Here is a 16,201-nt window from a genome sequence, read left to right as displayed (position 1 = left end):
CGCCCGGCGGCAGGGCTGCGGGATTGGGCGCTGCCGCCCCTGAACGCAGCTCCTCGCCGTTCCGAGGCAGCGCAGGGAACATCGCGGCCCTCAGCGAACCGGGGCGGGCCGGACGGCTGGCAGAAGGGGCGCCGCGTTAGCGGAGCCGCCGCCAGCCCGGTCGACTCTCGGGCGCGGCGGTGCTGCCCGCGGGGAGCGGGGCCGGGCCGGGGCGGACCCGGGGGCGGGGCGGGTCTCTCCCGGCCACACGGCCTCCATTTTGCGGTGTAGCTGCTGCAGAGAGGCCGGAGGCTCCGTGCTTTTCCCTCAGGTGAGGCGCCTGGGGGCGGGCAGGGGGAAGAAAGGCGATCAGCCCGGCGCCGCGCGCGCGTCCCCCGCTCCGGGCCCGGCCGCTCCCCGCGGGAGGCTGCGATGGGGCACGGCGGGACTCGGCGGCCGGCAGGTGCCCCGCCGGGGGAGGGCGCGGTCCGCTGGGGAGCGGGAACCAGGTCCCTCGCCGTCTCAGGGCAAGTACCGAGAGCGGTACCGCCTCCGCGCGGACGGCCGGCCAACAGAGCCGCGGCCCTGCGGCGAGAGCCCGCGGCGCTGCGTGACCGCACCGAGACGGGCGGCGGCTCCGGCCGCGGGCGGGGTCCTCCAGCCGCCGCAGGGCGGGATGCTGCCCGCGCCGAACCCCGCGTTACATCGCCGGAGTCGATCCCGTCCAGAGTCCCCGAAGCAAATAAAAACCGTCCGAACCTGCGATTCTGACGAGAAAGGTCCGCGAAGCCTCGGGATGGCGGCTCCCATTGCCCTCCGCTGCGGGACGCCGAGGGAGGGCCGGTATCGGTACCGGGCAGAGCCCGCCCCCCTGTCGGCTGTACGGGCGGCAGCGGCCTCTGCCCCGCTCCGCGGCTCTCAGGCTGAGCTCGGAGCGAGAGCAGGCGGTCCGAAATCAGGTACTGCTGTTGTGAATACGTGTATCTGTAAGACGGGATATGACGAGAGCTGCTTCGGTACGCGCTGCTGTCCGGTCGGTGCGTTCTGAAGGGACTCTGGGTCCTGCTGTCGGAGAAGCCCGTATCGCCATACGGCACTGTGCAGCCGGCTGCGGAGCGCCTGCAGGGACCGGGGCTGAAGTCCTTACCTGACCCCTTCACCACAGTACGTCTGACCAAGAAAACGCTGTCACTTTTCTGAGTTACAAACACAAGTAGTAGCAACTGGGGTCTTGCTAGAGCTGGTGATCACATGAAACGCTGCCAATCCCGGTGCCGGCCTCAAAACGCACCAGCAGTTACCCACGTCCCAGAAATGGAATCCACGCGGTGCCAGTAAGGAAAGAGTTAAGCACTGCAACAGGCCGTGTACGTCACAGGTGTGCACGGGTGGGTGATCTGCTAATCACAAATACCGCCTTCCTTGCAAAGGAGGCTTGGAAACCAGAATCCTAAAAAGCTTTTGTGCCAGAATTTGTTTGACAGCGAATGGGGAACATGGCTGAAAAAACTGACTTCATTCTACATTAAGTATCTCGTCAATCAATTTAAACACTGGTATGTTTCAGTACAGATAAAATACTGCTGGGTCCCACTTGTATACTAATTACACTTTGTACAGCTGTTGGAACAGCTGACCTGCAGCCACCGGCTGCTTGCTGCCTTACAAAAAGCAGTGTGAGCACAGGAGATGTGATACTGTGCACACCTGCCCGTTTTACAGGCTTCACCTTACTGCCTGCTTAACAGCGTGACTTTGATTGAATTACACAGAGCATAAGGCTGCAATAGTTTGGAGGTTTTTAATGGCCAGTTTTGCTGACACTCTGTTTTCCCATTGAGTGGAAAGAGTGACACTGAAACCCAAAGGAAGTGTTGGCAGTTGTCTTCTTCCTGAAGGGAGCTGCAGCCCATGGTTAAGTAACAGAAGTGGAAGAAATGTGTGGAAAGCCAGAATGAAAAGTCAATGCACATAGCTGTCAGTAGTAGATACTGCACAGGTACTGCCCGTGTGCTTCTTCTGAGGGAAACATATGGCAATTAGCAGTGTTTATGATTAAAGTGTTTACAGTTATGATTTCCAAGTACACCTCACACAGTTCTTCTCCCTTTCTTACGAAGAAAGCCCCCTGAAGCAGTTCTCCTGCTTTATCACTGTGAGACCACATGGCTGTACTTATCTACAAGATTGCTTTGGCTCTCATTTGAACTAACCTGCTCTAAGTTTTAATGTTTTCCACAGTAAGTCAGAGGCATTTAAGGCAGCATTTGTGGAATTAGTGGTACAACATAGCAAGAAGATGGCTTTCAGATCCATTTGTTTGCCTGTGTCCTACCTAGTTAGGTATAGTTAGAATTAGTATAGTTCTATAGTTAGAATAGTTAGTAACTGTATTACAATTCATTTTTGTATTTCCCATTTTCTTTGATTTGTGCAGCTAGGACACTGCCTCATAAACATGCAATGAGTAACTCCCAGTCCCTGTCTTCTTCTGTTTCTAATCCCCCAGTCCTTCTATTAAGAAAAGGATTGAAATAGTTATTAGCAGGAAACAGAAATCTCCTGCACAAATGAAGTAATGCAGGGGGAGTACAGTAAGATGTGGGGTACTGGGGAAGTAGCTGGGAGCTGAACTCCTGCCTGGATGCTTCCTCATTTTGGTGTTTTGTTTGAGCGTGAGGGCAGTAGTATTTTGAAATAACAAACAGAAATAATTCCATTGGCATAAAGTATTTGTAGGGAGGCTAAGATTGCTCTTTCTGCTCACGAATTTTGAAACAGCAGCTTCACTTATTTTGAAAGGATGTAAAAAAATGAAACAGATCCCCTCCCTTTCCAGCCAGCAGCTCTTGCACAAGAGACAACACGCCTGGAGCTGCTGTGGAGGTCGGTTCTGTGTGAGGCCCCCACCCAGCAGCTCCTCCACCTCTTTCCCTCTTCAGTTATGCAAGACAGGAATGCCTCACGGAGGCATTTTTTGGCAGAACAGTCACTTAAAGACTGAAAGGCCTGCAGGCTCAGGAAACAAGCACTTGAAAAACTTTTCTATGCCCTTTTCTTCAATTTATTGTATGTCACGTGTAAGTTTGTATTGTGCTAATATAAACCTTCATCTATAGTGTTATCTTCTTATGCTTAAATAAGCTCTTTGTATTAAAATTCAGATCTTTGCAAATGGTTTTCACGGTGCACTGACCAGCACTGGGCGCAGTTTAATTCTGCAGGAGGCACCATGTCATTACCATCAGGAAAAGAAACACTGAGTCATTTCTTATGTTTTGGAGACAGACAAATGTGGGATCTTAATAGGGACTCAAAGGTCAAAGTAATAGACGTGTGGCTGCTGAACCACCCTGGTCCTCCCACACTTGAGCTGTCCTGCTTACTTGTCATACTTGTTACAGCTAGCATCAATTCTGGCTTGTGTTATTCAAGAAGTTAGAACTTTTTAGTTTAAACCCCATTATTTGATCTTTGAAATAATTTTGGTGCATGTATCTATTTCATAAGAACAGCCAAAAGCAGGCAAAAGATACATTTCTATTAGATGGTTCTCTGTGGAATAGATCAAGTACTATTCTCCTCTCAGGAGCTATTCCTGTGAGTGAAGGGGCGCAGGCTGACAGGATACAAGCATGGAATTGAGCCTAACTCTTCCGTCTCTGTTCTGACACAGGCTCAGCCCCTTCCTGCTGAGACTTCACGCTCTGTAACCTGTATTTCAGAATTACTTTTGGAGGTTCAGCACTCTTACTGTGCTTCAACATATATCTGACCTAATTAAGGTAGCATGTAATTACAAAGTTGATGATGCTTCTCTTCTGAATTCTGCTTGCTGTTCTGTGTAAAAAAAAATAAAAAATAAAAAAAATAAAAAAAAAAAAAAGGAAAAGGTTTGTGGTTTTGTAGCTGATGAGTACTTTTAGCAACACTGAATGAAGTAACTGAGTTGCTCAAGTAACGTCACAGTTACTAAACCAACAAGTGGCAGCTACACACTCATGTAGTGACTGACAGGGAATTTTTTTTTTTCTTCCAGAATGTCATACCCAGGTTATCCCCCTTCTGGCTACCCTGCTTTCCCTGGCTACCCTGTAAGTATGGCTTTTACCTGTGTTGCATTCCCAGTGTATTTAGAGTCAACATCCCTTCTTACTGTATGCATGTAAATAGCAGCTGTTTTTATCCATATATCCATCTCTGAGTGTGACTTTACCTTTATCTCAAATGAACTCCAAGAAGGAAGTCTGATATATATTTTATAATATCGCCCGTTGTTCCAGAGGGTGGGTGGCTGCTTCTTGTTCAGGTTGTTACCTTGATGTTTTTAGTCATTTTCATTCTGTTTTGTTTTCTCATGCATATAGCTAACTACCTCAGCAAAATGGTGCTTTATTTATTGATTTATTTTTAAAGCATTGGTAATTGTTAACAAATATGAGGATCTTTAGGAACAGGGTATTGTCTGAACCAGTGTCTACCAAACCACCTGTATGCCCACATCCTGGCCATTTCGTTCAGGAGTAAAGCTGCTGAGCAATCCAAGCTCAAGAACCCAGCTTTCCCACAACACTGAGTAAATATTTTTCTGAGGATATTGGACACTTTAACTTGACTTTGACCCCCAGTCCTTCAGCCACAGTACTTTATTCCACCTTCAGTTCATGACTGAATGGACTGAAAACTCCAGTGAAACTGGAAGGCTGGAATGTATCAGGCATGGTTGATGGTGCAGTGTTTTGTTTTGTTTTTTTTCAAAGCTCGACACAACTTCGTGCTTTAATTAGTAAGGCACTGAGCATAACGTAATTGTGGCAATTCTATTTATGTAGTACTCGACTAGACTTAAAATGGAGCTCAGCCTATGTCCCATAAGATAGTGAAAAACTCAAAGTATATGCAGTAAATTCTTCAGTTATTTTGCTTTGCAATTTACCCAGACTCCCTCTGAAACACCAAAGTCAGTCAGACTAAAGAGATAACCGTGTCAGAAGCCAGACTTTCTTAACTTTGGGATTTCTTTACCCCATTCAACGTTCTGCTGAACCCTCACAATTGTCTCTGTTCATTGCAAGGGAGTTGGACTACATGACATCTAAGGTCCCTTCTAACTCAAATGATACTATGATAATTTTTTAAGCCGGCATCTAAAATCTAGCAGCTTCGGTTCACGAATTTAAAAGACCAGGTAGATGCCAGAGTAGCCATGCTAGGTTTTCTAGTCTACAATAGTGCAAGAAATCAATGTGAAATTATTTTCTGTAATATTGATAGTCATCCTAGCAGGCCTAGGGGATCCTAACCTTGGATTTGCAAATCTAAATCCTATTAAAATCTTTTTGTTGAGTCTGGCTGAACAAGGTTAGACTGCACTACTGGGGAAGGGGATCTTCCTGGGCACAATGGTGTGGTGATGGGGATCTTGGGACAGCCAAACCTGAGGAAAACCTTTAAGCTAGATTTTACTGCTAGGGAGATGCATCAGAGGACCCAGCCAGAAGGCCCGTGTCTAGGTTTAGGGAATGCTGCTGCTGCTCCTAAGAGCTAAACCTAATCACGTTATTACACATATATGGACATTTTAGTAGCTTGAGTTTTCACTCTGTAATAGAGTACAGACATCTCGTGGGTTCTTTGTATTTCAGCCCACAGGACAGGAGTCTGTCTATCCGCCCGCTGGGCAGTACACCTACCCTGCTGCTCCTGGAGGATATCCTCCAGCAGGAGGAGGGAGCTTTCCTGCAGCACCACCCAGTGCTGGGTATCCAGAGGCAGGAGGATATCCTGCCCCAGGGGGCTTCCCTGGAGCTCCCCAGGCTGGAGGAATGCCATCTTATCCTGGAGGTAAGATCCAGCCCTTGGGAGTTATTTCTGTTGTAACCAAGTCTTTGTGCTCGGGAAAGTAGTAAAGAAAAGCAAGCGATTGTTCAGTGATCAATTTAGGCAGCAGTGTCTAGACAGCCGGATTGCTACCTACCAAGAAGTACCTGCATGCTAATAGCAGAGTTTTGATGGCTTTGGGTTGTGAGCCACTGCACAGATAGAGAGAAAAGAAACAATCTCTTGTGCAGCTCAATGCCGTGGCTCATGTTGTGCCAGAAACCAGAAATGCTGTGTGCTAAAATCTGTTATCTGCTCCTAACTCCCACAGGCCCTGGGTTTGGCGTGCCTCCCACTGGCCCTGGCTTTGGTGGCTATCCCCAGCCTCCTGCCCAAAGCTATGGTGGAGGTGGACCAGCACAAATTCCTGGTATGTGGATGTTTCCGTGCCATATGTATTATACGTCAAGAATCCAAGGCTAAACCAAGAGATCCCAAGATAGATAGTAAGAAAAAAAAAAATAGGCCCTTACCTTTGTTACTGTTAGCCATTGAGGTCTGTAAGCTGTGCGTGTCCTCTCACCTTTCCTGACAAATGAAGAGCAGGTGAGAATCACCTTTATGTGCTGCATTCAAAGGGGATGGCTGTCAGTGCTTAACGATCGTGATGTAATTGGTTAGGTCCTTATCCTTCTTCAAACTGCACTTATCTGACCAGAAATGTTAAATTGGGAATCCACACTCAACAGATATCTGGCAGTTCTGCTCATCTCAGAGACATGGATATATTTTTCAGGAACCTGAGCAGATATGTGTTCACAGTGATCCCAGGAATTACGAGGGAGTGGAAAGGAGAATGCACACTGTTGCTTAAACCCAGTGCATTGTTCTTCATGCTTTGAAGTTACCATCAGTTACCATCAAAAACATTTTTGTCCTGGGATGTCAGTTGCGTCTGCAAGAAATTCAGAGCAGCAAACTTTCTTTTAATGATTGCTTCACTGACTTTAATAATTAAGCTGCCATTAAAACAAGAATAACTGTGCATATGCACTATAGATAAAAATAAAATACCAGTTTTAAAAAGTGGTTGCATCTTTTGTATTCACAATGATTTTGAACATGAAATGAGATTTCTTCAGTTCTCGCACCAGTGAATTCTCAGCATTTGTTGTTAATATGCTGTAGACATTTTAACATAAATAAAATGACTCTGCCAGAGAGCACGGGACGTGCATTCCTCATTTGCATGGATCATCTTGGCTTTCATCAATGGCAGCCATATTTAATAAGGAGAGATTCTTCCAGCTCTCACAGCACCAGTAAATTTAGCATTTTTATTAGTGCCTCACTAAAGTATCTACCAGAATGCTTCGTGATTGCTTCTTCCCACTGTTCTCAATGGCAAGAGCTTCAGTTATAGGTATTGTTACTTAGCACATAGGTTATTGCTGTGGTAGACCTGTAACTTACCATGTCTATAAATGGTTTTACTTTCAGCTTAAGTAGCGTTCATATAATAAGAAGAAACATAATTAATCTATTTATCTTGCTATTTAATTCATTTTCAGTAGGCTATCCTGGTGGACAAGCACCATCACCGACGCCTGGTCCGGTATGTGCTGTGTGCTCTTTTATCTTAATATAATAAGATCTTAATGTTGCTTCTCTATTTTTTTCACCTTGCTGTTAGTGGGCGATTGGGTGTATGGCAAATATTAGGGAGGAGGCCTGAATACGAGCTGGGGATGCGTCACAGACAAACAGGCACTGATGGCTGAAAATGTATTCTGATATTAATAAAGGTTGTTTAATAACAGTCCCTCATTTTGTCCCCAGTGCAAGGGAGAACTGCTATTAGAGGCAGTTCTGGGCAAAGGGGAACTCAGGTAATACAACCCTGAACGTCACTGCAGCACTCAGGTTGTCTATCATAGAATTGCAGAGGGGCTTTCTGCTAAAGGGAAAAAAGGAAAAAAGAACAAAACAGAGTATGCATCTTGCCATGCAGAAAAATAATTGATTTGTTGACATTGCTTTCAATAGGATTCCGATTTACTCTATAATTTGAATAATTAATTGAAAGTAATAAAATGTAAGCTGTCATGTATTTGCCTACAGGCATTTTAATACAGCGTTTCTCAATGAGTTTGATATGAAAGGGTATGAATTGGTCCTACATTATCAACTGTTTAACAATGACAAACTTTCCTTTGGTGTAAAAGCAGCAATGAAGTCATTGCAGAGTTCCTGGCCACACTCAGAATACACCCCAAACAAAACCATCAGTCAGTATCTCTGTATGCTCAACATGCAGGCCTGCATAAAGGCATTGCTCTGGCAGTGGTGGTCGACCAAAGCTGTTCAACACAACTGTCACCCTGATTTTGTGTCAGAGAAAAACGGTGAGCCAGCAGAACAAGTGGAACAAACCATTCTGTGACTCCTCCCTCTGAAGTACTCACTGCTAAGCAGTTATTTAAAGTTGAATTAGTATTGTGCAGGATAGCTAGTTATACATGGCTTTTGTTTTCAGCCTGCAGCAATGGCTCAGTACACTCAGGGCACAATTCAAGCTGCTCCAAACTTTGATGCTGGAAGGGATGCAGAAATTCTGCGCAAAGCTATGAAGGGTTTTGGTAAGTAAGCAACAGGCATTACATTTGTAACGTGTTAATGCCATTTAGTGCTTCAGTTTGTATCTAACCATAAAGGTATTCATTTTTCCAAAAGCTCATCAAAAGTCGCACCAAAAGAGATTTAGTAGAAATCTCTTTGCAAAGAAAATTTGGTAAACAGACTTAAATGATGTTCATGCACTTATTATATAACTATGCAAAAATGTGAGATTAAAAAATGCACTGCCTTAGATGGATTATTACAAGGTCTCCCATTGCTGTTCTGTTTCCAAGGGACTGACGAGAAGGCTATCATTGATGTTGTATCTAACCGCTCCAATGACCAAAGGCAAAAAATCAAGGCAGCTTTCAAGACGATGTATGGCAAGGTATGTTCAGTAAACAAAACCCATCATTTCAGCTGATGTGTAACTGCCAATTGCATTTTAGTCTTGGAGAGTGGTTTGGGGCATTTATTAAATGCACCTCTTTGGGTTATATTTTTCACTGCATACCATGTAGACACCTGGTATTTGAGTGTTGTGATACCTGGTAGAAGTGAGGGCATACGGCAGTCTGGCAAGGTCCCTCAGCAAAGCAGAAACTTTTCTGAGTTGACAGTACTAAGAAGACAGAAATTAATTGAGATTAAACTGTCTTACTGTATGATGTTCCTGAGGTTTTGTGCACAAATATTAGTGCTGAAATAACTTTTTTTTTTCCACTAAAAAGCCAACTGATAAATTGGTTGAGGATCACTGCTAAGGCACAGCGCGCTGGAGTAACTCAGCTCCATGCCATTATTGCTGTAACTCTGCTCACCTGAAAATTGCAGACCGTCTACTCCTGTTGCCCCCTTTATGATACATAATGGAAGGTTCTTTTCCAAAGGAGTCTGTCTTGCAGACACTTGCTTTCAAATCATTTCTTTTCTGTGCTTTTTGCTGTTACATTTTTATCTGCTTAGTAGCACTGCTCTGAAAGAATCACAGAATCCTTAAAGGTTAGAAAAGACCTTGAAAATCAAGTCCAACTGTCAACACGTCACCACTGTGCCCACTGATCACATCCCTCAGTGCCACATCCCCACATCTCCTGTAGGGACAGCGACTCCACCACCTCCCTGGGCAGTCCATTCCTGTGCACTGCTGCTCCTTCAGAGAAGAAATTTTTTATAATGTCCAACTTGAATCTCCCCTGAAAAAATCAGCTCTTTCCCCACCGGGCCGAACTTGTTGGTTCGTATCTAAAATACGATAAGTAATTCTGCAAGTAACTGGAGCTGTAGGGTTGGAAATACTTGATGCAGGAAGGAACTGAACTCAGCGCTCCTTCCTCAGTGAGCACTCCAGTCACTACAGAGTTACGGATGTGTACTGCTATCTGTTTTACCAGTATTCTCAAAGAGGGGAGTGATGGTGCTCTTGGTGGCTATTAGGGATTCTCAGGAGATGGATAACAATGTAATGTACTGTAGCAAACAAAAGCAGAAGCTCATCAGCTGCTCTAATTTGGGGGTGTGTGTGAAAATTTGTGCCACTTGAACAATGTGTTAAAGTAATTTCTAACTCCCATATTATATAACAATGCCCTTTTTGTGTTTCTAATTGGACAGGATTTAATTAAAGACCTGAAGTCTGAATTAAGTGGAAATGTGGAAGAACTGATCCTGGCACTCTTCATGCCTAGAACCTACTATGATGCCTGGAGTTTACATCATGCAATGAAGGTATGGTTCTCCTGTGAACAAAATAGTTCAAAACCATCTAAAAATGCTCATTCAAGAAAACAAAATACCTGATCTCTGCACTGTTGAAAAATCCTGTGGAAAACAAATCTAGGGACTGTTGAGATTAGAATTCTTCTCTGCTGCATGTGCCAGTACTGCAGGATTGGTCAGTTTGCAGCAGCTGTCCAGCAGGGAATGAATGCTGCACGATTGAATTTTATTCTCTGCCCCTCTCTTGGTCATTCTTTTTGCTAGAACCTAATGAGAGCCAGAGTTCTTTTAACCAATAAGCACTGTTTACACTGAAGTTGCATACCTCTCCCTGCTGGAAACAAGCCATAGCTACTAACTGATAGTTTTAGATAACCTGATTTTTTTTTAACAGGACAAAAACGAAGGAGTATTTTCTTGAGGTCAGGGGATGCAAGTATCTCTTTGGGTGTTAAATCCACATTAGGGGTTAGGTGAGCTAGCTGATTTAACCTTCTAACTCAGGTAAACTGGTACGTCCAACTTACCTGAATTCCTTGCTCGAGTGGCAGCAGCTAGCAGGTGGCTGACTACTGGAAACAAGTCACTTAACTCAGATAGCAATGCAGATCTCTAAAGAATATGGAGCACAAATGAAGATCTAGCTTTAGTGGGAGCAAGACCCACACAACCATTTAAAAAAATTAACCATGTTACAGTACTACTTAGAAGGTTCATATAGATTTAAGCCTACGTAATCCTTGCTCGAATAGTGATGGTCATGCCAGCGGATGTGTCTGTACTCAGAACCCCCAGTTAAATTCTATCCTGAGGAGATGAAACCAGCTATGAAAAGTTTCTGCTGGTCCTCCATGCAGAGGAACCAGTCACCTTTGGAATAAGAAACGCACCTTCACAGTATTTACATGCATATGTCTGACTTTAAGGGCTATCAGAAGGCTCTGCCTTCCTCCAATATGTTCCCAGAATAAGGTTGCCAAATCATTTTTTCATTTTCTTCTTAAACCTACACTCTGTTACCTATGGCTGACATTGCCATAGTAGACAGGGTATTATTTTAAGCCAGTGCAGAACTGAGCATTTCAAAAATCTTCATTCCATGTTCAGCATTTGGTGAACTTGGTGCTTTCACACCAACTAGAATATTGTTCTTACAATAGGAATCGTATCCTCTTTTACAATAACAGCTGATTGCTTATTTTTACAGTCAAACAAAATGAAGTAGGTAGTGCTTTGTAGTTATGCCTTCTTTTGTTTTGCCTACAGGGAGCAGGCACGCAGGAGAGAGTGCTGATAGAGATCCTTTGCACAAGGACAAACCAGGAAATACGAGAAATAGTGAACTGCTATAAATCAGAATTTGGAAGGGACATCGAACAAGACATCAGAGCAGACACTTCTGGACACTTTGAACGGTTACTTGTATCTATGTGCCAAGTGAGACAATTTTTATTTTTAAGACATACACGTGCTTTCCTTGCATATATCCATAATTGTTCCATAAATGAATTGCCTGTGCCTGCTTAGCCAGAGACAGAAGCCAGCCCTAGACTAATTTCCTTTCTAACAAGATAAAACACCTCAACTCCTCCTCAAGGAAGAATTCCTTCTTATCTATATGACAGATTGAGCGACTTAATCGAGCACTCTGTATTCCCCACAGAAGACCTGTGTAAATACTTTGAGCAGATGCAATCAAATAGCACATGCTACAAGCAGTGCTCCATGCTGCTGTTAAAGCCAGGTGCTTTTCTTCTTTTTTTTTTGCGTAACATTATTTGGGTAATTTTGTTAGGATGACCTTTATAGCACGTAAAATATCTGTGAGAGTTCCCTCAAACAAAACAGTACCTTCCAAATCACATTGTAACCCTCCCTTCAGATAACCAGCAGTACACGTGTGCTACCACTACACTCCTGTGAACACTGAAGGCTGCTTATCTCATGTTATTTACTGGGGCTCTTTTTGTATTGAAGAACAGTAACTTGCTGTTATCCATGTTTAGAAAGAAATACACAGCACGTGCAACTTCCCACATTTTTCTGATACACCTGCCTTGAATTTCTACGACTCTTCTCTACTCTGTTTGCTTCTACCTTTATGAGAGTTCAGCTATTCACCAGGCATTTGCGTTACAAAATCAAAGTCCACAAGAAAGCAAAGCTTGAAGCTCATGCTAATTTTTATTTTGATAAATCCAGTACAGTAACTGACAACCACATAATTTAAATATTATATTAACAGCTACAGACACAGTAGTATTTAAGAGTGTGTATTTAGCCTACTCAGCCAATACATTTAGCAGCATCCATCCATGCACTGTGCAGCAAGAATGCAAATCCCAAAGCGCATAAAATGTCACATAAGCCCTACTTGACATATTACAACTATAGTAAGTATTTTCTGGATACATTCATAGTTGCAATTAGCAATTCTAAATATAATAGAGGACCTGAGATATTTCAGGTGTGCATATTCAGAAAGGTAATTCATTAGTTCATTTAGGAAGATTCATTGCAACTTGAAGCCTAGAAACAAATCAAGAGAAAGCTTTCATTATTAAATAAAATAGAGAATTGAGTGCAGTTCCTGAAAAAGACCAGATGAAAATGTTTTTATAGGTGAAGCAACATATGAGTGTGTATGTACATATATACAAATACACACGCAGTATATCCACAGTTTAAACCAAACCCTACTGACAAAGTTTTGGGCCACAATTGTATTTTTTTCTAAGAAATATTAATCCAAATAATAGTTTTAAAGCAATGTAATGTATTTCTCACTGGTATCACTCATCCTACTTCAAGCTTCGGAGATACACGCTTGGGGTCTGTACTCCAAGCAGGGAAAGCACAGCTTCTCTGTGCTACTTCATTTGACTTCTGCTAACCTTGCTTTTAGGGTAACCGGGATGAGAATCAAACCGTGGATTATCAAAAAGCTCAAGAAGATGCTCAGCGTCTTTACCAAGCAGGTGAAGGAAAACTCGGGACGGATGAATCTTGCTTTAATATGGTGCTGGCAAGCAGAAGTTTTCCCCAGTTGAGAGCAACAGCTGAGGCGTATTCCAGGGTAGGAATTCTTCACTGACTTCAAATGAGTTTGGTCAGCATATTTTGAATTGAGGTTCCACATGTTGCTGCATTTTGTGATCCACAAGTTAATCTCATTTATTTGTAGATTGCTAATCGTGACTTAGCAAGCAGCATTGATCGAGAATTTTCTGGAAATGTGGAACGTGGCTTGAAGGCTATTTGTAAGTGATACTTTCTTCCTTACTCTTATCCCCTAAGAATTTAATTTTCTAAAAGTAATTGAGGAAGAATCCAATTCAGCACTGGTCATATGGCAAATGAATATACAATCTGAGACTCTATTACTACAAAAGTAACTTTAATTATTCAGATTATTCACTTTGCACTTGGAGGAAACAGACATCTAGCTGGGGGTTTGAAGCCAGAGAAGATTACACAGAAACTACTTGTCTAGAAAGACATGTGACTACACAGAAGCAAGGGACACTGCTTAGCACTGGTGGTTCTGTGTTTCAGAGCCCTGCAAAATGAAGCCAGTGCCACTAACAGAGGCAGAGATAGCTGAACCACTCCACATGTGATCTCAGACCCACCATGAAGCTACTTTTAGGCATGGTTCACTCTACAATCCTCTGCCACCTGCTACCCCTGAAAAGCTCAACATTTCTGAGGAAAGCATTACCAGAAGAGAAGACCTGTTCTGATTTCACTAATCCCTGCCAACTTATAGAAAAGCATTTCAAATTTGTTATGACTTCTGACAGGATCAGTATGAGTTACTGAAGTGAAACCAGTACTCTGCACACCAGCTCTACCACTGTTTACCAAACTGACAGCATTTCTGCAGCCATAGTGATTAAAAGCTATCATACTAAATAAGTTCTTCCCAGACTATATTCTACTGAAGTTCTGCAGGAAAAAATGATCCCTGAGGATCACATAGAAGAAAAAAACAGTAAAAAAAATCTAACAGATTTAGCAGACTCTGTAGCTATTTGTGAATGAAAACTATTTACTTTTGTACTTTTGTTACTGGGGACCTAGCAATGGAACACCAGTAAAAGTACTCATATCCTGGTACCAGCTATGTAAGGAAAAGAACTGGAAACAACCTGTTTGAGAATTAAGGTTTCAGTCACCTGTAAAAAGCACTTTCAGAAAAATTAACTGGTAATATCTACAACTTTTCTTGTGAAGTAATAACTCATTTGTTCAGCTTCAAAATAAACCCACTTTAGCAAAACAGTTACTGTAATCCAGAATAACAGAATCTGTATTGACAGCTACCTGCAGCTGACTACAACATAAATCCTGAACTGATCCTGCCAGTATCACTGTACAATACTGGAACTAATCCTAAGAATATACCTTATTGCAGTGCAATGCGCCTTCGATCGCCCAGCCTTTTTTGCAGAAAGGCTTTATCATTCTATGAAAGGAGCTGGCACAGATGATTCTACCCTCATCAGAATTGTAGTCACTCGCAGTGAGGTAAGAAACCTTCTCCTCTGTAGCCTTCCACTCCCTGTGAGGTCTATCTTCTCTAACCACCTTTTTATGCAGTCCTTCTTTCACAGCTTGTAGCAATTATGCATTGCAGTAAAGCTTCCATCCATTTCAGATTTAGATGAACAAAGTAATTTGTTTTGAAGATAGGTTTCATAGAATAATTTAAGTCTCTCTGGCTAAATAGCAATGCTGCTTGTCTTCCTTCCTCACTGTGGTTGTTTGCCCATGTAGCAGAAAAGTATCTCAACTTCAACTCTATGAAGTTAGGATACTACCATACTACCAAAGCAAGGAACAAGCCAGCCTCTGCTTTGGGAGCAGCTGTAGAGGGACCAGTTGGCTTGTACAAATTACAGAACTGATCAGTTGCACACTGCACCCTTGACTTGTGTTCAGCGTGAGGAAAGAGATGCACACTTATATCTAGGAGTTAAAATTATACTTTGTATTTAAGTCTCACACTTTCTTTTATCTTCTTTGCACAGATTGATCTGGTGCAAATTAAACAGAAGTTCACAGAAATGTATCAGAAGACTCTGGCTACAATGATAGCAAGTGATACAAGCGGCGATTACAGGCGTTTGCTACTGGCAATTGTTGGTCAATAGAAGACAGTTACCTGGTTGTTTGTTTTCTTTTTTAAAACAAACCGAAGGACATGTAACATGCTTCATGCAGACACTGACTACTCTTGCGCGTAAAAGAATAACATATAATCAAACACGCCTTCTTGGTGATTCATTAAGCTTTTTGCACTTACACTTGCCTTAATTTACAGCACATATTACTCTTTATTGTATAATAAAAGATATATCTTGTCTACTAGCCCTAAGTCTTAGGTTTGTTTGTTTGTTTGTTTTACCCAGACAAAACCACCTCCCCTCTTACAAACTCCTGCATAATTACTTCCTTGAAATCTCTAAACTTAACTACAGAGCTAACTGCGATGACAAAAAAAAAAGGTTCTCTAATAAGAATTCTTTTCTGTCTTCCCCTCCTAACGCTGAAAAAAGCAGCAAGTGCTCAGTTTAAGTCACACTGTACAGTTTAAGCACCTTGGCAGAAGATGACTATGCCTTCTCTATGTAAGTTCTTAAATTAGTTATGATTAGGAGGTAGTTAGCATTGTGCTTAAGGCAGCAATAGAAAGGAGAAGCAATTTCAAATCTAATTTTGAAGTATCGCCTTGTAAAAAAGTGGGTTATATTGTTCCTTCATTGTTCAGTAATTTGGTGTAAGCAAACACTAACACTACAGAGCATGTGTTAATCCAAGTTGAAAGTGACAGCAACACACAATACAAATGATGCAGCAATGGTTTCAGAGGATTAAGGAAAAAAGAAAACCAGCTTTGAGTAGTGCATTTGTTTTTATAGAAAACCACGCTGAATCTGTCCCCAGCCGTAAATTTAATGGAAACATGAAGTCCAGCAGCTAACAATGAGTTTCCTAACATTTCTAAGCAATGCTTTAACTAGTGAATATCATATATAGGCCTCACACACAAAAAGCAAAG

At 42.7% G+C, this 16,201-nt stretch overlaps 2 protein-coding genes across 5 annotated transcripts in view; one reads left to right on the top strand and one right to left on the bottom strand.

The window, feature by feature from the left end:
- Positions 1-231: 231 nt before the first annotated feature.
- ANXA7 (annexin A7) lies at positions 232-15,510 on the top strand. 3 transcript variants are annotated; one of them, XM_042863100.1, is made up of 13 exons: positions 232-310; positions 4,019-4,073; positions 5,625-5,823; positions 6,131-6,229; positions 7,374-7,414; positions 8,336-8,438; positions 8,712-8,806; positions 10,033-10,146; positions 11,404-11,574; positions 13,043-13,213; positions 13,322-13,397; positions 14,555-14,667; positions 15,171-15,510. In XM_042863100.1, the coding sequence occupies exons 2-13, from the start codon at positions 4,020-4,022 to the stop codon at positions 15,291-15,293; spliced, it is 1,359 nt and encodes a 452-aa protein (XP_042719034.1). In that variant the 5' UTR covers positions 232-310; position 4,019; the 3' UTR covers positions 15,294-15,510. The 3 variants fall into 3 exon arrangements, with proteins under 3 accessions (XP_042719034.1, XP_042719033.1, XP_042719035.1); XM_042863099.1 differs by having other exon boundaries at positions 7,371-7,414; XM_042863101.1 differs by lacking the exon at positions 5,625-5,823 and having other exon boundaries at positions 7,371-7,414.
- The window catches only part of PPP3CB (protein phosphatase 3 catalytic subunit beta), a 51,411-nt gene continuing 47,512 nt past the window's right edge, over positions 12,303-16,201 (bottom strand). For both annotated transcript variants that reach the window (XR_006177406.1, XR_006177407.1), the window contains exon 16: positions 12,303-12,666. The gene's annotated coding sequence lies outside the window, so the exon portion shown is untranslated. The remainder of the gene's footprint in view (positions 12,667-16,201) is intronic.

Source organism: Lagopus leucura, unplaced genomic scaffold, assembly GCF_019238085.1.
Source record: "Lagopus leucura isolate 7727_CA_CO unplaced genomic scaffold, USGS_WTPT01 Super-Scaffold_739, whole genome shotgun sequence".
NCBI lineage: Eukaryota > Metazoa > Chordata > Aves > Galliformes > Phasianidae > Lagopus > Lagopus leucura.
Note: the sequence above shows the minus strand (reverse complement) of the source record. Positions and strands in the feature narration are given on the sequence as shown.